This window comes from Mycteria americana, chromosome Z, assembly GCF_035582795.1.
Source record: "Mycteria americana isolate JAX WOST 10 ecotype Jacksonville Zoo and Gardens chromosome Z, USCA_MyAme_1.0, whole genome shotgun sequence".
Lineage (NCBI taxonomy): Eukaryota > Metazoa > Chordata > Aves > Ciconiiformes > Ciconiidae > Mycteria > Mycteria americana.
Window position 1 is genome coordinate 23,543,418 of NC_134396.1, and position 23,270 is coordinate 23,566,687.

Below are 23,270 nucleotides of genomic sequence, written 5' to 3' on the forward strand. Positions count from 1 at the left end.
ACTCCTTCTTACACAAGGCTAAAGAAGGGTGCTGTGAGAAATATGTGTTGTTCATACTCATCCTTGACATTTTGTGTAACTGGGAAGGAAAACTGTTTGCAATCATGTTGGTCTAGCTCTTTTCATGGACACCTAATTGTCTGAATAATTAAGAAAAAGGAAGAACCATTTTTAAAACCATTACCACAACATGCATCTGGATTTACACAGCTGCTGGCTCATGATCGCTTCAGAGCTATGTCATCATACTTTCTAGGCAAAAGAGAACTGCTGGACTTTGTAAAACATATCTGCCCCTGATGACTTGCCGAGCATGACTTTCCTTCAACCCTCTGTAAATAGTACATAGCTACCACTTAAATCTTGATTTGTGAAACACATTTTTGTGCACCTTCCCATGCTGCTTGCCTACCTTCTTACAACAGAAAAGGTCTGCAGCCAGGCAAACGTACAAGCATTGTATGAAATGTTTACACTACTTAAAACAAGAAAGAAAAAATTCAAAGCACTTCTCACCGATAGGAGTTACTTTAATTATGACATGAGTGCGGTCTCTTCCAGCTTTCATCAAAATCTGTGACGATATTCACAGTATTCTTAGTGGGAACAGGAACACAACTTAGAAAAAAATCGAAGTGATCTAGAACATAGTGTTCCAGATCCAAGGTTTTAAAAGTATAACAGGTGCACCATTATCAAGGAATTCTGATATGTTTTCATCATTACTCTTTTATGTTAGTTGGACATAGGTGAGTTCTTCTGATTTCACAGTGAAAAATGGCTGATAAAACACTAGTGTTTAGTTGAGATAGAACAAAACTGGGTTTTGGTAGAAAAAAAGATACTCAGCATTAGAGGGCTATAAACTAGCAAATAAAAATCCCATCTTCAGCTGTCATCTTCAGCTGTCATCTTCCTCCCAGCTGTGATCTCATTGGCTCCAACAAAATTAAAAAATCCCATTGATCTGGCACAGGATTTAGTTTAATTAAAAAAAAAAAAGATAGAAAAAAGAAAACCCTCCTCTCCATGTTGATTTTAGGCCAAATCCAGACCATTTTACCTACAAGGAATGCATTTTGACCAGTAACTCAACAATTCTGAAAAAAACTCAGTTGAGGAAAATACAGAGAAAATTACTAATTTGATAAGGTTTAGAGTGTCTTTGGTAAGACAGCAGAAAAACCTATGCAAACAGAAGATAAAGCAGCTACGGGCAATCTTACTGGAAGTTATAAGTAGATAACAAGGATCCCTCAGTGTATTCAGAACCAGCTGCTGGAATAGAAATAGATATGCCTCTCAAATTAAAACAGTGGGTTGGATTAGTTAAATACACCTATATGGGATCTGGTAGCTTAAATCTACCTAACCTACATTGGATTAAACAGGATCTCCATGTGCAAAGACATTACTGCCATGAAACCAGTATCCCCCCTGAAAATAAAAATCAGCACCCCATCAGCTCCACCCTTGGGGACAGTCAGAGCATCTGTCAAAGAGGTCTTGTTTATTTATTTTACAGGTCAGCTCAGCACCAGAATATATTTTTTTTGCTTATCCAGCTATATTACATAGGGTATATGGCAGTTAAACTTCGAGGTCAGATGTCAGGAGGCAGAGGTTCCAGGCTATAAGGAAAAATCCTGCAATTTTGGGTGCTTAGTTACAGTAAAGTATTCTTACACACATAAGACACAGCTTCATGCGCTTCCTTGAGCCTCATTTGGCTCTTCACTGAACTCCATCCAGAATCACACTTTTCATTTCCGTCTCAAATTTCAGCCTTCATATTTGGCCAGAAAGCTAAAGAGTGGAACCAAAGCAAGGCGACTTTGCTAATAGCCTAACTCTGGAATTCAGAGATACAAGCATTGTGCTTGATGGCTCGTGCTTAGTTAACTCCATAAAGATTTTACTCTTCAACTTACTGTATTCCGAAGACAAAAGAATTTCAGTTACTTTAATGATAAAAGAAGCCAGTGCAGCAACATGGCCCAGTGCCAAAAGATGACAACCGGAAACATTCACAGTACTTAGAAATACTACCATTTTTATTGGATTATTTTCTCATTAAGATGAGACATATTAGACAGGAATTGATTACTTTGTGTTTTGAAATTTTGTATGTCCTCCCTGGCTTTATGGTATTAAAAAACAGTTGAAAACTTCCCATCTGGTGGACTGGCTTCAAATAAAAAAAGCAAACTCAATTATTCTACCTGCATTCTAGGTAGATTATTAGCACCTGTTTTTTGAAATATTTTTAAAATACTGTTGTTTTATCAAAGCATTTTAAAAAGTGCAATATCCACAATTTCAGCATTTCCCTATGATGCAATTTCTTATCTATGGTCACCATAAACTATGAGAAAAAGGCACTTTGTTAGTTTTCTATGGATCAAATCAACTGTCAACAAAACTTATACAAATGATAATAATAGGCTGACCTAGGTAGAAAAAGTTGAAGGACTAAATAAGTAAAACTCAATTACTTTTTCCTCTCTTAACTACAATCTCTGAAGATATTTTTTAAGGACTATGAAGGGGCAAGCTTCCACTTGCTACACTGTGCACTACACTGTGCTGTATATGTTCCCATAGGACCTCTCTGCCTCTCCCAGCACTGAAACACTCAAATGCCTCAAAAAGTTGAAAATATTCCTAGCCTGTGAAATTACTTGCTATGTTCCAAGTAATTCACTTAAAATGTTGTTAAAATAGTTCTACAGATTGGAAATGAATGTTGAGACATAGGGCTACGTATATATCAGGTCAATATGTGGTGATAACTTGTCAATATAATAGTTAGTTATGTATTTATGTATGATCCTAGGTCTACAACAAAGTAACCTGGATTAGCTTAGCCTTCAAGAAAAAAATCACGCATGTAAATGCATGTCACTTTTTCCCAGGCAAATGTTCAGATTTTCACGACTGATTCCTCTGTATGTTTCATTAACATTAAAAAAAAATTGAAACACAAAAAACCCCTATATTATCATGCATGCAATCTTACCCACGATCTACTCTGAGAACTTTGTAACAGTGAGCAATATAGCTAAAGAATGTATTCCTATCATCTGTACACATGAAGTGTATTGACTTTTTTTCACGCATGCATCCCATTCATTTCATAGTTATTCCAGAATGTCTCAAAATCACACAAGGCTAAAAATGGTTTAAATAGAATTTAGATTTTTGTTTGCTCAGCGGCTGTGCTTGGTAGCTGTACCCAAAGCATTAGTTCTTTTGGTCTTTTTCCATAGCTGAGTTCATTTTTAAAATAACTTCAACATTTCAGGAATGATCCATGGGCTTGGGCTACCTTTAATTCTTTTCCATTTTATTGGGACACTTGTATTACAGTTTTTTCTTTTATAGCTCCCCATACAGAAACTGCCAGCTTGACTCTACATCCAGGATCAAAGCCAATGTCTGTCATTCTATAATAGGAAGATCAAATTAAAACCAGCTTGCTCATCAGGATGTTTAAAACATCTCTATTTCACCTGCCTAAGTCTTTTTTAAAATGCTTCTTTAAGTTTCTATGGATGCCATAAGTTATCAACTTATTTTTTTCAAGGTCATGTCCATGGAATTACATTTGATGAAGTGAAAAAAAGGCAAATTATTAAGAAAAAAGCCTAGAATTTTGGCACGCTTTTTTTCTTAAATATTTTTAGGGACAAAACACTAGAATAAAAGAACAGAAACGTACTTTGACAGGAAACAAAAAGTATGTAGAGGTCTTCAATACAATTCAATATATATTGTTTAGTGTTGCAGAACATGGTAATAAGATATGTCTCTAGCCTTCACAAGTTATGTTGCATAATTGTATTATGTTTTTTCTAAGGTTGCACAACTCCTCTAAGATATTGCAAGCTCCGAGAAGGCATATATCAGCTACGATCACATTGCTTTATACCAGTAGGAGGGCATTTTTTTTTGCTAAGAGTGCTGCAGACAATTCTAGCTCTTCCAAAAAGGTACTATGCATCCTTAATGTGAAAAAAGGATGCTTAAAGCATTAAGAGAAACACACAAACCATGGAAACTCCATGGAGGAAGAAGTAAACTCTAACTTAATTTTAGCTAGTTTTCAGGAACCATTGTATTGCAGTTATTTCCTCTAGCTCACCAAAACAGCTCAGAAGAAAAGCAAAGTAAGTTTTAAGAAGGGATCCATGAGAAAGTGAATAGAGAGAAAATTAAAGGAAGGCCTAAACTCTGAAGTTGTCTTGCAACTGATTTTGTTGCTACTGTCCAGAGGGGCACCACCTGTCCGCCTCCGGGGACAAATCAGACCTTTTACTTACTGAAAGCAACATCTGAGATTCCCAGTATACGCGGGAGAAAATAAAAAATTATACTGCGTGGCAGTGAGAGCCAAGGCCAGAGCTCTTCTGCACAGGGTAAGCCTAATCCTGCCCACCCTGAAACCTCATGTGCCTTTTTCTTCCTATACCTCTTCAATGCCACTCATACTTTGCCACATTTCTGTACCAAAGTCTGGACATAGTCATGACTACGTCCACATTTCTGTACCAAAGTCTGGACATAGTCATGGTGTTTCTTACTGTTTCTTTGCATTAGTTATTTTTGGTTTGCTTTTTCTGTGACTTTGTAACATGGTAGTATGCCAGCTTTCCTTTTAAGTAGTCTAGAACCTTTTATGATTTAATTAAACTAATATGATACTTATTCATCTGCTTCCTTTCTATCACTAGGCTTCCTTTTATTTTTTTAATTAAATTTTCCTGATGGTGGCAGATGGAGACAAATTACTGCAGTTGCTCAACACATTTGAAAAATACGGCCACTTTTTTGGGAGTCTCTGTATAAATTATGCAGCTGGCTCCAGGTTTTAACACTTGGGATAGATGATGGCTCTTGCTTCTCATCCAGGTGGATTTCAGTGCTCTTCCCTGTCTCAGCAAGGTACATATGTGTCTCTTTCCCCAAGCTGTCACCCAGAACAGCCAGATCCATGTGAAGAGGAAATGTGGCAAGGTTTCAGTTGCAGTTTTGCTGATCCACACCAGGCCATAGTTACTTGGTCATCACAGACAGAAATCATGCAAACTTCACTAGCGTATGTTTTGGAATGGATGGTGTCAAGTATAATTAAATAAGATAAACTTTCATTCTGTGCTCTCCTTCATGTCATTCAGCAACACAACAGCAGTCTTTTTTTTTTTTTTTGGCTTACATTTACCGATTGATCTCCAAGTTTGAAAAACATAATCAACAAGTTTATAAACAGATATTGAAAACCCTACCGTAATCCCACAGGGAACTGGGTCCCAATATTATATACACCTTAATCATGCCTATGCGTGGCAAGGGGGAAGGACACCCTCGTTGTCAAGGAGCTGCATGGAGCTGCATGGAGAAATAAATGCTTCTTCACAATTTTGGTATTTAAACTTAGGAGGATAAAACCCCAGTGGGAAATCCTACAAGCCATTTCTGTACTGCCTACTCCAATTTTCCCCCCAGGAGTACAGGGCAGAATATTTCCCCTTCATATTTAACCAGAGACCGTCCCCAGCGCAACCACTGGTGGCTTTCCAGCAGCCACCAACACCCAGGACCAGCTCTTCTGCCTGGAGGCGTGGGCCTCGTACACGGCCTCGCAGAGCACGGAGGTTGCCTGGCAGGCGGTGTGGCGACCCAGGCCTTGCCGTGGGAGAACCGCCCCTCTGGCATGGGGGTCGGGGGGCTGGCTCGCGTGTCTCTGGCACAAAACCCAGAGGCCTGGCCCAGCCTGGGGCATAAAGGGCACAGGAGCAGGGAAGCAAGCTGGGGCAGCGGGGTTTGGACGTGGCACCCCACCAGCCACGGCCACAGGTCGTCAGCCTTTGGCAGGGCCCACCAGCCACCTTTGCTCCTTCCTCCCCTTGCCCGGCCCTGCGGCCCGGGGCTGGTGGGGTCAGAGAGGTGAAGCGCTCCGGGCAGCGGCCCCGCGGGGAAGGCGGGGGCCCCGGCCCTCTCCCCTCTCCCCTCTCTGGCCCGCGCCCCAGGAGGACGCTGTGCCCCACGCACAGCCCCGGCGGGCATGCGGGAAAGGCTAGCAGGGAGAGGCGACCGGCACCCCGCGGGCCGGCTGCGCAGCCACGGAGGCAGCGGGGCTGGCGGGGCAGGGAGGTGGAGGGCGTGCAGCGGGGTGGGTAGGGAGGGAGGCCGGCGGGCGGGCCAGCGGGCATGCGGAGGGGCGGGCGGAGGGCCGGGCTCTGCCGTTACCAGGTGAGGTGCAACGTCCCCGCCTCCCCTCTGTCAGCGCGCAGCAGCGCGGGGCGCAGGCAGGCAGGCAGGCAGGCGGTGCGGCTGGGCTGTGCTCGGCTCGGCTCTGCACGGCGTGGAGCGCCCCAGGCCCGTCGTCCCCCCTGCCGCCGCCGCTGCCGCCCCCCGCTATGGCGAAGGTGGGCAAGAAGGGATGCAGCTGCCCGGGCTTCCTGAGGAAGAACTGGCTCCTGCTCAGCACGGTGGCCGCCGTGCTGATGGGTGAGTGAGCGGGGGAAGGCGGGCGGCAGGGGGGGAGTGCGGCGCCGCCGCCCCCCGCCCGGCCTTGCCCGGCACGTTACGGCCCTGCCCGTCGCAAGGCCGGCGCGGCGCCAGGCCGGGGCCCGCGGCGGAGCGCCGGGCAAAGCCAGCGAGGGGCGCTTCCCGGCCGCGGGAGCGGGGACCGCGACCCGCGTCCCCCCCGCGCCCCGATCGCGCCCGTGCCGGGGAAGGCTAACGGTTCTAACGGCGGGCGAGGGGGCCCTGCTGCCCCCCCCCGGCGGCGCGCAGGCCGGCTGAGGGGCTCCGAGGCCGGGGCGACGCGCCGCCGTGGCCGCGGGCAACAGCTCCGCAGTGGTACGGTGCCGTGGCGGCCGGTCTAAAAGGGGGTTTCGCGTGGGTAAACGCGGCGCCCCCCGCGCCCGAGCGGTCAGGTGGGCAGCGGGGTGCCCAGACGCGGGGTGCCCGGGGCCCTCTGGGCCGGGCCTCCCCCCGGGTGCGTCCCTCCAGCCTGTGTGACAAAGGTCTGGTAATTAGTAGGGTGAAACTGTGTGGTGAAAAACGTGCAAGTGCACCGGGTGACTGTGAGCCCTTCGTGCGTGGGTGCTGCAGGGCCCCCCGGCCGACGCATGGCAGGCTGTGCCCCGGGCCCCGTTCGCACACCTTGGGGGGACCGCAGCATGCTCAGTCGGGACTGACCTCGGGGGAACAAGCCGGACGGATGGCGCCTTCGGTTCGACTGCAGGTTGGAGCCCCGCTGAGATGGAGGCTGCTGGGCAGGAGAGCGTTGGTAGTGGCTTTGGGGTGCTCTGATGGCCTAAGCAAGCAATGCAACTGGAAAAGTTTGGCAATACCGCCCTGCTTTCAGTGGGCTTTTCAGGGGTGCCATTGTAAAGATAGGAGGATTTCTCCTCTTGCCGACGAGTTTCTGAAGGAGAAATGAGTTGAACGCCATCTTAAGAATAGGTGGGCAAAAGGGTCAAGAGAAGCTGTCAAATGAGGTGGCCGAAGAGGCTTTTCCGTAGGACTTAGTTTTGGTCCTAGTCACACACCCTTTTCATTTTCTCCTGGTGATGATTATGATGTTAAGCAAGCAGAGCTTCCTTTGCATTATTGCCTCTGTAGAGAAGTGCTGCTTTAAGTACTTCATTAACAACACTTGCTGTTTGATGGGTCTCATTCAGATGACTTTTCTGCTGATTTGAATTGTGGCTGGAACATATCTATTTCTGTGTGTGTTTGTTCAGGAGACAATTATTCTTTTGGAATTCCACCCAGCTATTTTTAAGCTGTGATCAGAGGTGTACTTGTGTATACATGTGTGTTTTCCTCCACACATTCAGTATTTGAAAGATCTCAGTTCTTTTTTACCTCTTTAGTAAGTGGAAAGATTTTTGTGAGTTCTGTGTACCAAGTGCTAAGGGCTTGCTTTGAAAATCTGTCTGTAGCAACTGGAGGAGTGTGTGTATGTGTTTGTGTGTGTACAATTGCTTTGTCATGTACTACTGTCAGGTACACTTCTATGAGTTGACATGCTTACTTCCCAATTACGGAAGTGGTTAAGAAATATTCCCCTCTTATTATCTTCAACGAATGTAGGTAGAACTGAAGTGTGTGATGTGGTCCTACAAGCTGATAGTTCTGAAATGAGATTTCCCTGGGAGCCACAGAGCCTGGCAGTGTGGGAACTGTGGGGACAATTTGACCCTAATCCCCCTAATACCCAATGGGAACTCACAGTGAGAGAGTGACAGGCACCCAAATACCTCCTGTGTCTTTGGACTTCTCTACCTGCTACACTGTAATTAGCAGTCCAGAACTCGGGAGCTTTGTAATGTGGCAAAGAGAGTCTTCATAAAAATTCCTCGAGCTTTGGACCAAATTACATTTTGCAAGTAGCTATGTATCTGCTGCATTTTCAGTATTTCTTGGAGGTGAAATAAGTTACACAAGGAGAACAGTGAAACTCTTGTAAGGATGGCTTAGTTGAATTGTATGTTATCTTTTTATTACAGCTTGAGGAATGTTTGTAATATACCTGGAGTCCACAAATGCTTCATAGTTAAATTTACGTATTTATTCTTTTTTAATATACACTGAGAAATTGCTCTGAGGTTTATTAATTACTTAATTTGGAGATACAGTTTAGCATTCATGAACAGAAGAGTATTACTTCTCATTTTGAAAGCAGAAAATATGTTTAGACTTTTCAGAAAAGTATGCATGAGTGAGGAGTGGAAATATCGAATGCAGCAAGCTGTGGAATTGTACTGTGAAAGCTGTCCAGCTGTGCTGGAAAGTGCCTGATATTCCAGCACTATCATATGGAATCATGACATTTGCTCATCGTTATCAGAGCTGTGTTCAGCATCCTAGTGAGATATGCTTATCTTTCCTAGTACCCTTGCTAAGCTGAAAAGTCTTTCTGGTAACTTTTTGTGCCCGCTTCTGACAAGAGAAACAGACAGGAACCCATCAGAATTCCAAACACCTCTTCCTTCAAGAGTAATTATTTTGTGTGTTATATTTGAAGCATTCAATCATTTGCCTGTCGTTTACATTTTCAAAAACATTGGAATTGCTTTTATAGCAGTTGGGGGGGGAATTATTTAAAATCTGTACACAAAATATCTTAAGAATGTCACATCTTTTTGGTGAAAACTCCTGAATGTATTATTCAAAGAAAGGAAAACTCAAGACTCAAGAGGTTATTTTTCTTACCTTAGTAGAGATTCTGTTTCAGTCCACCAAACTGATGTGGGGAGATCTGTGAACTCAGATTTGGAGTCTGAAATTGACTGAATTTCAGATTGAAGGCTAATTCTGAGTTTGTATAACTTCAGTGATAAATTTGCCTGAATACTGGGCCTCAGAATCGAGTTCATTGTTCATTAGTTCTTAGTGCATACCTAGAGCATGCAGTGCTGACCTGTGCTGACCAGAGACTCAGAGGTTTGGGCTCCTCTGCACCTCCCCTGCCTCACTGCCCTTCTCTAGGAGGCAGAGGGGCAGGAAAGTAGCAGCTTCATGTAGGTAACTGCAAAAGGAGGGATGTCTTGCATATTTTTGCTCTGCTGGCCTTACTGAGCCCAAAGCAGCTGAGCTAACAAAAGCAGTTTAAAAGTCAACTTACTTCAAGCACTTCTTCAGCCTTTAATAAAGAAAGTTATATTGCTTCCAGTTGGTACAATCAAGTCAAAATAAACCAGAAATATCCCTGAAATTTACTCGCCCTGAAACAAGTTTCCAAAGGACAACTGCAAAGGGAGAGTTTAAGTCACGCTTCATAGGATTTTCATGGAGCATCTATTTTTTATCATGACTTTGTCTCCAAGAGGTCACTGCTGCAACACAACCAAACCAGTCATGAAGTTAAAAGGCTGATGATGTGTAAATACTTATTCATTAGTCTGCAAGTCGTAGCCTAATAGCTTGTAGTCCTGGGCAATTCTTCAGCAGAACAGCTTTTTTCTTACAGTGGAAATAAAGGTGTAAGTGATTTGAGTACATATGGTCCCAGGCATTGAGTTGCCGTAGCACTCTATACTACAGCAGACATATTTTTACGTGCTCAGAGAGTATAGGCAAATAGGTTGCAGGGTTTTTTTTAATACCTGTATTTTTCAAATCTCTTAGACCAATGTCTTTTTGTAATAGTTCTTTGGTTGGGGAACATGATTCTGAGGGATTCAGTTTGCATAAATCTGCAGGTTACAGGTACTTTTATTTGTTGCTTAATGGCATGTCTGTCTGTCACTTCCTGAGCAAATTCAGAACTTGAGATACCTGTGAGCCTGCCTGTGACTCTGAAGCTTTTTTTTCAACAGCACGTGTGTGGGACACTGAAATTGTTCAGATATTCATGAGGAAGAGATGAGAAGTGCAATATTGAGATTGATACGGCCGCCAATGACAAGGGACTGCACATGGCAGGTATCCCTTCATCAGCCAGCCGTAGGTCACGTTTACCAAAGATGTGTCAGTGCCGTTTCTGTGTGAGGCAGTGGTGATCGTTGCTGTACTCTGCCCTGAACTTCCTCCGCCATCCTCCTCCTCACGTATGTACGTGGCTCTCGGCGCCCATACTGTGCACCTCACGCCGTGAGAGAACCGGGGCCGCCGTGTCGTCGCCGCGTGGCGGGGCGGGGCGGGGCGGGGGCGGCGGGAGCTGTCCGAGGTGGCCGCGGGAGAGCCCGGGGCAGGGCGGCCGGGAACAGGCGGACTGCGGAGCTGCGGGAGTCGGGAGCCGGGGAGCGGTGGTGGGAGGCAGCGGTGAAGTGGCTGAGAGAGGGAACGGGAGGGTGAACATCGCCAGCATGCCCGAATACCCGAGTTCTGCACCTCTGAAGGGAAGGGGAGTTTATTCCGTCTCTGCACGATCGGACACCTTGCTTGTGCAGTTCCCTGGTTGGAAGATTGAGGCTAGCATCAGACCTCCTTTCCGCCCGGCATTTGAGAAGGAGGTTAAAATATACATAGTTCCTGTCTCCTAACCTCCTGAAGGAGGTTAAAATATACATACCAGCACTGCAGAAACTTTGAGTGGTGCAACTAATGGCTATTTGCAAGGATTTGACGAGTGCAGCAGCCACCGGAGCTTCTGTTTTGTGCTTTGTGATATCACCCCAGCAGTCCATTCTCTCTTATTTTAATGAAAACAATTATTTTATATTATGGTATTATACTATATATAGTATTATACTATACATACTACTTATATAGTGTTAAGTAGTAACAGCTCCCTGTAAGAATATTTTTTCGTCACAGGTCTGCATTTAAAAAAAAAATTGTCAGGTGCATTCATACCTGCTAACTGTAGCTAGAAAGGCTGGGCTCCCTTTGTAGTCAGATAGGAGGGGATTTAACAGCTGCTTTTAAAAGCACTGGTTCCTTTAAAATTCATCCATGTCAGAGCAGTGTCAGTACATGCTAGCATTACTGGAAGCCCACCAGTGCATTCTTACAAGAATGAATGTCTCACAGGGCAAAGACAACAACAGAATGATTAGTAACATGTCACTCTATTGACAGCCTCTCACCACGCAGAAGGCCACCCTGAATCCACGGAGCTCACCATACTCCTGAGGGTGGGAAGTTTCTTTTGCAACTGTAGCCTGCAGCCTCTCAACCTCGTAAACCTATGAAGTCTTTCAGTTTCTCCCAGTAAATTGTTTCTGTCTCCGACAAGTGTAATTTAAAAATAAAAAGCCCATTCTGGATATGGAGTAAGGCTTCACTGTTTTTTATTTCCACCTCCTCGTACCTTTACCAAAAAGTGGCCTATTAGCTTAGTTTAGGCTGCCTGCTGTACCATTTCTCTTTGCTTGCACAGTACAGTGTGAAGGTTACAAACAATGAAGCAGATTAATTGCCTCTTGAAATACACTAGCAAAAACAGAGCTCTTTTCTTCACAGCAGGAAAAAATTAAAGGGAATATACTAAAGCAAAGGAATTATTACTGTGTCAGTTTCTGACAAGTATAGTTGTAAAGCAAACATCTGATTACTTTCTTGAATTCTGAAGCATAACATTTTATTAATTTGGAATTTATAACAAGTGAAGACGAGACATCCTGAATCAACTGTGGTAGCATGGAAAGTTAACAGAAGACTCTGGTTTCTTCCTGGTGTGATTTAGAGCAGCATAGATGATACTTGTGAGTTTTTATGCCTCTTTAGACAGTTGTGATGCTTATCTGTCTGTTCTTCTCTGTTGCACTGCATACAACTGGATACAAAATGGGATCTGTTCAGAAATGTGTGAAACCAAGTAATTCTGAAAGAATGTCTGAATTTAATTTTAAAGACAGAAAGTAAAATGCAGAATGGCCAACAGTTTCATCTGAGAGTTTCACATACTACTGAGGATCAAAGATGCTCTGAGCCAGAAACTGAGCCAACAAAAGAAACCAAAGATAACTGAAGTTAAGCATGGTACCTCTTTTGCTCTTGAGCTGTTTGGAAGCAAAGAAAACCTAACTTTTATTTGTCCTTCTGGCATGTAAAGTGTTTTCCTATTGCCCATGTATTTTGTGTATTGTTTTAACATAAAGCATGGGTTTCACTTTATGTGAATGAAGTGAAACTATCACTAGAGCCGAACTTTTAAATAAAGGGAGCTTTGGAAGGAGTGAGCCTAAGGTCAGTTTACACTCTACAGAGCCCCAAAGTGACCAAAGTCAATTAAATATTTCTTTCCATTTGAAACAATAACACCAATACTAATACCAGAAAATTATTTACTGTTTCCAATTTCCCAATATTATTTAAGGGAAAATACTACAATGTAATTACAAAAATGTTTTTTGTTTTCTGTTTACGTCTTAACAAAGCATAAAGACACTTTCTTCTTATTACCCCAGCAAATCAATAACGTTCAGGTTGAGACTACTCACAAACAACACTTGCACTGTTTGCAAATCTACCTTTTTATTTTTACAAAAGCCTCACAGGATTTGTGGAAGGGATTCTTACTTATGGCCTCGCAACAGTATTTCATGGTGTGAGATCACGTCTGTATCATATATTATGCTGAAGATCAGGGCTATATTGGGCGTAGTGTTCCAGATGTATTTTTCTGTCTGTAATTGTTCCACGTATTGCACAGTCCATGAGAATCCGATAGCATGCCAGAATATTAAATGTGATGTGATAATGATGTCTATGGATTATATATAATCTAAGTATTTTCACAATTGTCCTGGTTTCAGCTGAGATAGAGTTAATTTTCTTTATAGTGACTGGTATGGGGCTATGTTTTGGATTTGTGCTGAAAACAGTGTTGATAACACAGAGATGTTTTAGTTGTTGCTGCACTAGTCAAGGACTTTTCAGCTTCCCATGCTCTGCCAGGTGCAGAAGAAGCTGGGAGGGGGCACAGCCGGGATAGTTGATCCAAACTGACCAAAGGGCTATTCCACACCATATGACATCACGCTCAGTATATAAAGCTGGGGAAAGAAGAAGGAAGGGGGGGGACGTTCAGAGATCTGGCATTTGTCTTCCCACGTAACTGTTACGTGTGATGGAGCCCTGCTTTCCTGGGGATGGCTGAACACCTGCCTGCCCATGGGAAGGAGTGAATGAATTCCTTGCTTTGCTTTGCTTGTGTGCACGGCTTTTGCTTTCCCTATTAAACTGTCTTTATCTCAACCCATGAGTTTTCTCACTTTTGCTCTTCTGATTCTCTCCCCCATCCCACTGGGGGGGAGTGAGTGAGCAGCTGTGTGGTGCTTAGTTGCTGGCTGGGGCTAAACCACGACAACAATATATTGCAAAACAGCCATTTCTTGGTCCTTTCGTGCTTTTGGAACCACAAACAACCTGGCCTTGCTTAATCTGAACTGATTTTCTAGGTCATGTCTCTGATTTCTCAATGCTTTGATGTCTTCATTAGTTTCAGAATAATGATGTTTCTGCATGTCACTATCTGTTTCTCTTTAGTTTCCACTAAATTGCCTTTCCAGCTGCTTATCTCAATTTATTACAGTCAAAATCATTCCACTGCCCTTCCAGCAAGGGGATAGCTGGAACAGTATGTCCTGTTTATTGTCTTTTACTCTCATCACAGTTTAAAACAGAACCTGCAACAAGGGTCAGAATCTGGCAGATACTCCCAGCTACTAGCCTTTCACCTTTCTTGTACCATTGCCAACCATTTCGTTTCCTATGTGTTTCAGGGGTCTTAAATGAAGATGTATTTTTCCTGATGTGCTCCATTGAGCTAATATCTCTTGGGCTATACAGGATGTACAAAGGTGCTCATACAGCTTTGGGATGGCAAGCAAACATTGTGGAAAGAGAACAGAAGATCAGTGGGCTTTTACAAGAAAGGATTAGAAGCTCTAATTTTTTGGGTAGCATTGGAATGGTGCCATTGGTGTTGTAATATGTTAGGCCACGTAAGCACAATGTTAGACACTAGGAACACCAGAACTGGGGACATGACAGTATGTGAAATGAGTGACAAAAGGCGTCCAAACAAAAGCACTATTTTATAAGATTGAATGGATTTGGAGACATGGAGGAAGCAACAAGACCTGTACATGTCCGGATGACTGCAGAGGAGAGAGGTCTCTGTTAAAGAAGGCATCCAAATTACAGATGGGTGGGGTGAAGAAGAATGGTAGTGGTTCTGGAAGTGACAGCTGAAAAGGGTCATGGGGAAGGTCTGCAAAAGAGGAAGGGCTAGTTACTGTTGTCACATTACATTTCAATTTTACTGTAAAACACAGGAATATGAGGTAGATAGATAGATAGATACCTCCTGGGTTATCACATCTAGTCTACTGCTACTTCAGGTTACACCATTTTATGTGAACTTCTGTAACATATCATGCTCCACCTTGAAGCTGGATAGGCTTCTTGGTGCTGCATGTCCTCCTAGGAAGCTACATTGATCTGTCTGATTGTTGAAAGCCTCACAATTTCCCGTCTAAATGTATTCAGGTTCAATATGCATCCATTTATTAAAACGTTGCTCTTTCTCTGCTATTCAACCATTTTCTGTGTTTCTAGCTCACTCATCCCTGTTGGACAAACTAAACTCTTTAATCTCCTTTCAGAAGGTAGGCTACTCATTCTTTTCATCATTCTACAGTCCTTCTTTGCATGTGTTCCAGTTTGAGTTCACTTTTCCTGAAGCTTTGATGAGTTGCACACTGTGTTCCCCAACAGAATGGGTGCTTTTACCAGGACATATCCAAATGCATGAGGAAATGTAGGTTGTATAGCTACTGGGAAAGAACTGTTGTTTTCCCCAAATTACTTAATTTATGACATAATCTTTACAATACGGTGTTTATTATGTTAAGGTTGTATGTACTGTAGTTAATGTCACAAATCTAATGAGTCACTGAGTTTGTTGAAAAGCTGTGAAAGAGGCAAATTGTATCTCTCATACAACTTAATTTATATTAACAGAGTTAAGGACTAATCAAGGAATGAGTTCTTCACCACAACTCTCTGTATTTTTTCTGTACGTTAATGGACTGTTCCTATAGGTAGGTTCTGTACGGCAGTTCTCGCTAGTGTGCTGAGGTACACGTGAAGCATGGTTGTAAAGTTTTTTTCTTTCCCTCAACTGTATTCTTTTATCTTGGCCTTCTCAGATAGAAGTTACATCTGCATACTGAAAATATTTGGAAGATATGTACACATGAAATTCATTTACAGCATATTTAGATAAATGAGAGGAAACTCAGAGTCCAATAGGAGACACTGTTAAATTATCAAACTGCTTAGCCATCTGCACGTTGCTGTTCTGGGGCAACACTGGTTAAGTATTCAGCAGAACTGTCGTCACTCATAGTCACAGGAGAATGGCCGTTATTTCCCTTTTCCTGGCTGAATGAAATAACCGCCTTTGGTTTGACTAAGGGTGGGGTGGCACTAAGGCTGTGCAGGGCTGCATTGCAGAGAGGCCGCTCTGTGTTATCAGTGACTGCTACAGGCTGCTCTGTGTTATCAGCCCTGCTACAGGCTCCTGCAGCACAGAAAGTAGCAGGAGTTACGTGGCTTTGCCGGTTGCAGCAGCCTTCACACCTGCTGTGAGTAAGGGGAGTACCCCACACTAGAGAAGCTGGTTTTTCGCCCTCTGGCCAGTGCTCCACCTTGCCTTCATTCCTGAAGGTCCATCACAGGGAGTCACTGTCCATGCAAACTTTCCTCACACTGCAGTCAGATGACAGTGTGTCATTTGTGTGAAGGAATTTACAACCAACCGCTACACCCTCAACAGTTTAATCAGAGAGAGAACACAGGGGGTCTCACCACGGTGGAGGAATTAGCATACCTTTCTCCAATACATTCCTGCTAAATATTTTTCAGTAGACCAAGATTTGACTTGGGAACTTTCTTCTTCTGGAAGATTTCTGAGAGGATTTTTCTTCACATATCTTTGTAAGCAAGCTGGTAGTCAGGGCAACACTAGCATCCAGAGAGTTACGATCAGTTGCCATGCAATTATACCCCGGAGACTCTAAATCCTACCTCAGCAGTTGCCTGCAGTTTTCTAAGAATCTTGGTTTTTTCATTCAGCATCAATGTGTTTATTAGAAGGAATATTAATTGTCAAGCAGAATGTAAAACAGTAAAATGCATAACATTAGAAAATACTAAAAATAATCCAGAGAGAGCTGAATTAAGAAGCTGAAATAATAAGTTTATAAGTATTATTATAAGTAAGAATTTCTTCTACACCCTCTATTTTAGTGTTCCATAGTTGGCACTGTGTATTTCTTTGTAGTTAAGAGACAGCCAGTGATATTACAGAAGCTCAAGAGAGAGCAAAAAACAAATGGATTTTATAAAATATTACAAAAGGACTCAGACTGTACCACAAACTGCAAAAATCTTGCCTGCCCATGCTGCAATTTGACATATTTATATTTAATATCTTGTATTGTGTTTCAAATCAAGTCAGTGAGCTTTGTTTACCAGCCTTTTTGGTCCCCGTACATCATCTGCTGTAAAGATAATCCAATTAAGACCCACCAATATGATAGACGTAATTGTATTTTAGTCTGTCACATGAACAGCATATCATGTGAAATTATGAAGAGCTTAATCATTTTGTTAATAGCACAATCCATGTTGCTGCAGTACAATTAAGTAATATCAGGTTTGAACCATGAGACGTGCCCATGATTTTTCTTCTTTCAATGCCATATCAAAGCAAAACTCTTATAATTCCCCCAGTGTCTATCAGTATCAGCCAGAATCACTAACTCTGCTCCAGTGAAAGGGAGATTCTACATGCTGGAACTGCATGAAAACAGGAAAAATAAATACCACAACTTTTTTCAGAGAGGGACATGGTGTAATTCAGAACAGATCATTTTACAAAACATTATTTGTTCTCTGGAAATACATGCTGGATTTCTTTTCTCATTGCCTTTATGGTTCATTCCTAAGGTTCATTCCCATAATAAAGTCAGTGGGAGTTGAAGGTTGATGTGCTGTTTCTGTGGTATCATGCACACTGGTGGAGTGAGAACTCCCTGCTGATTAACACCGTGCATCCCGTATCAGTGTTGTCATCCATGAGTGCAAATAACATGTTAGGGAGTCCTGCCTGTTAGATACCAATTTTATCTGGTTTATATTCTCTTTCAGAAATAGGACTAGGCATGTCTATGTGTGGACTTCAGTTATTTGTTTCTAAGTCATGAGTCGTTTTACCTGTGAGTGAAGGTAAAGAAAGTAAAGGTGCATAGCATCATGCTGTCTTGTTATCAAAGATGTAATCGGGTTCTGGAGAGCATCTAACCCACAAAGGCAATGCAATAAAGCAAGCAGCTACAGTCAGTTCATACTGCATGTCCTGAACAGATTCAGCTACTCAGGGGTTCCAAGTTTTCAAATTCAAGATCTGAATGGTGTTGACCCCACATAATTATATAAAAAAAGTCTTCAGGATTTAACCGTCACTCCCTGAAAAATTGTAAATAGTCTCCACATTTGGTTGCTCAGGTGGCTGCTGAGAGGACAGCACATTTTTACAAGTTTACAATAGCTGTAGGACAATCTGTGACACTCTCCATGTGTGCTAGTATAGATGAGTCCAGAGATTGTGAATTTGTTTGAACAGGGTGTGTGTTTCTGTTCTTACTCGTTTCCAAATCTGTGTCGTGAATTGCAGCACAGTACGTGACAAAAAATGTAGTAGTCCTATAGTTGTTCCCATGCAAATAATTTGCATTTTTTGTTAGACAACATTTCAGAAACAACAGCAATATGCAAAAATACATCCTCTAGATGTAGGGCAGATTGTGATAAATGGTGTTCACCAGATATCCAAATGTCACAGAGTTAGCTTTGCAGATACGCAGAACCTACAACACAATGGTCTCCCAAGACACATTTTAGCTAATTTCTGTGTTTCACTCACTGCACACGTGTACACAGGCCAGACTGGTTCTGCCACCTTATTGTACACAGCCATCATCTCCTAGGCCCTGGAAGGCCTCAGGCTTGGCAGATCTGATGGATCAAGTGCTACATGCAGTGCAGCCAGTTGCAGGTGCTATCCCCTTGCAGTACTTCCTGCTCCCTTTTCGCTGGGTAACACAACAAAAAATGGGTCATCCTACACAAAGGAAGCACGTATTCCCTCTAGCTTTTTATGCTGGGCCTCCTGGGACTACCTGAAAGATGGGTGCCAACAGATTTCTCTTGGTATGCTCATTTTCAGCGATTTTCTTCCGCTCTGTTTTTCTTCTCTTGTTCTTCTCACCCTCACCCCTCACTTCTCTTAGTCTGCATTTATGGCCTTTCTTTGAAGGATTTTCTGTCTGTTACCAGGCTTGTAAAAAGACGATGTGCTACCTGGGAAGATAGTACCAAGGAGTCAAGGCATGTGTTGTTTCATATGGGTTCAGACAAGAGAAGTGTCCTGTGGGCTCTTCATGCATTGCAATCTCAGGGACCCAGACTGCACCTTTCACTTTCTCTGTCAGTGGCTGCTGGGAGAGAAAATGTAGACACCGTGCATGTGCTGTAGTTTGCACAGTTGCAAGGAGAGATTTGCCTTAGAAAATTAAAGACATGGGATTGTACCGTTTTTTCCACCTTCATTCTTCCCTTCTGCCCAGTATTGCAGAAATCTGGACCTTGAGTGGTGCATGCCGTTGAGGTGTAAATAGAGGATTGCTCTTGTGGTAAAAATCATAACCTAACTTAGCCATGTGGGCAAGAAGGAAAGGCAAGGAGAGGGGATGGAAAGGAAAGAAAAGCAATTTAGCATGGACAAGAAGAAAGGTGGAGTGGCTAAAACTGAGGAAAGAGGAAAAGTGATGTTTTGCTCTTTAAAAAAAGCAGAAGTAAATTATTCCATAAATGAAAAAGAGAGAAATGAAAAGAAAGGAAGAATCCTAATATATAGTAGAGGCTTTGCCTCCTATAGGGTGTTGCGGTTGTTAGAAGTAATTGCACATGTAAGAATTAGTTTCAGAAGTGGTGGAATATCAGTAGCATTCATGTAGAGAAATTAACATTTTATAACACTTTTGTCTATAGTTGCTTAGGGCTGCTGTAGTCAACATGATGTTAAAAGCACTGGTGACCACGTGAAAGAGGTTTATGCTCGGCCACACTTCTTTCTCTGCATTATAATTCCCAGGAAGAAAATTCCAGTTGAACTTGGTTATTGAGACGAGGATCAAAAAGTTCTACATACATCCATTTCCAGTACCTAAGCAAATTTATTCTGCTAACTTTCTAACCTTCTCTTGTTACTGTTACAAAATAAAATTTCTTCCTATATTCCCATGCTAAATTCAAGCAGCATATGCTAGATTGAAAGGTAGCATCGTTTTACTGTATTTTGGCATACTGCACAAGTTAATATGGATATAAGTGCTCTGTCTGGTAAAGGAATAGCATGAACAAGGAAGTGAGAGCAATAATGTAATTTCAAGAGATTGTTGGAATGAGGAAGTCTATTCTCAGCTACTGCCACTAGATAAATAATGTCCTCACAAAAAAAAATTAAACAAATATAAATATGTAAGTGAAAAATCTTAAGGAAACCCTGCTAAAATTTTGGCAGCACGTGGGAAGTTTTTGTAGTGAAACCCAAAGAAGTGAAAAAGAGAACTCTGAAGAACGAAGATGAGGGTGAATCTTTCTACCTGCTAGTAATCCTGCTAAATGTACAATGATCGAACTTCCCAGCTGGTCAAACACGACAGTCACCACCTGGAATGAAAGGCACATGGTTAGGACATGTCCTAGTCTCACCTGCTCAAAGTAAAGCAGCATTGCACAACTTTTAATAAACATACAGTCTTGTCTTGCTGCAATTTAAGCACATGCCTACCCTAAGTCATGTGAATAGTCTGAAGACATGGAGATTACCTGTATGCTCTGATTCAGCTATTTACACTGGTGTTTTCAGGATCAAAGCCTTAGCAATTTACTTCAATACATGTAACCATTTTGCAAACAGAGTTTTATCTTGCTTGGGCTTATCGTAAAGTGCAGACTAATTATTTTCAACACGTTTAGTTCAGTCACTAGATTAGAAATAGAAATCATTGTGTCTTATCATTCACTGATCAAGGGCATTTATATGATATTGCAAGTATCTTCAAGGCTATTAAGATTCAAGATTGTCACAAGGAATTTAAACTGTCCGTGTTCACTGGCATAGATGACACCTAAATCAGAAATCTTAATAGTTGCTTAGAGCAGCCTATTTGCCTGAGAGGTTAACTTGTTCATTTTCCATCTCTTTATTAACAGGAAAGACTTGTAGGAGTTTATAATCTGCCTCTATTTTCTTTCAGCTTGCTTTTGCAGCTGCAGGTAGAGCACAGAAAAGATGGTTCATTATCTTTTTGTGCTCTCAGAGGCAAATTCTGTGAAGGTAACTAGCTGTTACATTTCTGCGTCAACTAACATCCAGATAGCGTGTGAACTGGCACAAACCACAGCCATGGTGAATCTTTAGGGAGGATTTTTGCAAAAATCCTTACTTTCTAGAAGAGAATGTTAATGAGTTTCTTCTTTAGTAGAGAATTGGATATGGGATCCCTGTCTATTCCTTCAGTATCAACAGTACGTGGACCAGTTGGACCAGTTGTCTATGGATTTGCCTAAATGTGGTTTTGAAGCTGCTGGTATTGTCTGCCTCCACAACTTCAGTCACTTAAAATAAGGAACATATCCTATAAGTCATTTTAGTCAAACTTTACACCAGCTTCTTGAGCAACATCTAACTTAAATGCCATGTATACTATCAAAAATAAAACCGGGAGAAGAGGTGCATTTGGCTTAGGCACTAGCAGCTTTCCTGGGACCCTCTCAGTTTACATAAGCCACTGAGGCTGGTAAAGGTAGACTGATAGCACCTTCTTGTGCTGTTGTAACAATTCTGCTGCAAAATACACACCACTGTTGTCACTAAAATACCAGCGGGTGTAAATAATTCTATTAACTTCCATGAGGCTATTCGTATGAATAAGACCTTTCAGCACTCAGTGAGTAATGAAGGGTTCTGAGTTGCCATGTCTCTCACTGAATCCAGTTAGAAATTGGATCTCTTGATACTCAGTTTAGCCAGGACTGAAGCATTACAAACTTCGTATGTGAAACAACAGTCATGCTTTTTAAACACTGATGAACACATTTCCTGTACCAGTGATTTTCATTTGAAAATCATGTTGAAATGGAAAATAAAGGTATTGCCTGTCAAACTGAAGAAATTTGTCTTTTGGCCTATGATTTATTTTCTTTTGGTAGAACTCTTATCTGTGATTGGCCTCAGAAGCTAGAACTATCTGATAATTCATTTAATCCAAAGATAAGAGGAAGTACGAAGGTGCTGTGGCTCAATCACTGATTATACTTATAGTCTGGTATTTTGTAGATCAGTCATGTAGTGGAATGAGTGTGAAATACGCTAAGTGTATTTTTGTTGATCAATATCCTGGAAATTATTAGATTAATTTGGTGGCTGTAGTCACATTCTTTTCTAATTATGTAGAGCAGCAATTACTGAAAGTATTGCTTCTGGGTAGACATATTTTCACCAATACAAATTATCTAAAATATTTATATTGTATCACTTCCTTTCTTTAATGTTTGGTAGTGTTTATATATTATATTGATTTTTTTAATGCCAGTTATGGGTCTTCTAGAGCTAGTGAAAGCAGGTAAGAAGTCACTGCTGGACTGGACTGATAAGCAGAGGACATAATCGAGATTTTTCCAAAGACATACCTAAAGACATCCTCCAAGTTCAGAATTATGTGTTATTACTGTGCCTATCATCAATATATAGAACAGAAAAGGAAACATCTCTATTTTGCTTTAGAAGTTCCACCATGGCTGTAAAAATGTGTCTATTGCTTGCTCTTTTTGTTTTACTGGTCTTCTCCTAGTTTTCTTCTCCTAACATAAATTACTGGTAATTTGTGTCACATTTTTAATGCGCCTTTTAGGTATTGAAGTCAACTGCTTATTTGTGTCACTTTTTTATGTGCCTTTTAGGTATTGGAGTCGGCATGCTGGTACGGGAATATGGCAAACTGTCTAACCTGGATAAATTCTACTTTTCCTTTCCTGGGGAAGTGCTCATGAGAATGCTCAAACTCATCATTCTGCCGTTAATCATATCAAGTATGATCACAGGTATGACTGGAAATGTACTGTTAGCTGATGAGATTATCATTGTGGTTTAGCTTTCTTTCTAAAAGAAATAACCTTTAAAAACAATTTGATGGAATTCTGTAGTGAAAAGTATGTATTGCATACATTTAGATTAAGCTTTTCTATATATCATGAGAAAGGATTTGGAAGGATTAGCACCATTATCTGGTAATTAAGTTCTAAAGAGCTGTGAGATAAAAACTTACAAGTTTATAGATTCTTTTATCTCTTTCTCCCTGTTTTCAGGATTGGGTTAAACAGTTGCAAATTGCAAGCCCAAAGCTGCAACTGCATGTTCTCAGGTACAGAGTTAACTATTGTAAGTAGTCTCATGCTGCCATTTCACAAGAAAGGGAGAGCTGATCTCATAGCTTACTGCCATAAAAGAGGAGATTCCTCACCTACAATTGCCTGGTCTCAACAAACTTCTGTGAGGTACCTTGCATGAGCTCTGGAGTTTGCTGAATCCTTTTGTGAGTCCATTCAAGTCACTGACCTGACAGAAAACTATAAATTTGGGGGGGGGAAGGGAGGGAAATCTGTTGATATGCTTGGTTCAAAGGAGTTTTGGGGAAGTGCAAGAGAGTGGGGAGGGAGACTGTGTGGCCAGG

The 23,270-nt window shown here is 42.0% G+C and overlaps 1 protein-coding gene across 1 annotated transcript in view; it reads left to right on the top strand.

The window, feature by feature from the left end:
• The first annotated feature begins 6,331 nt into the window (after positions 1-6,331).
• Positions 6,332-23,270, top strand: part of SLC1A1 (solute carrier family 1 member 1) — a 59,294-nt gene continuing 42,355 nt past the window's right edge. Inside the window, exons 1-2 of the mRNA XM_075488377.1 lie at positions 6,332-6,510; positions 22,501-22,641. Of these exons, the coding sequence (XP_075344492.1) occupies positions 6,420-6,510; positions 22,501-22,641 (232 nt within the window). The 5' untranslated portion in view covers positions 6,332-6,419. The remainder of the gene's footprint in view (positions 6,511-22,500; positions 22,642-23,270) is intronic.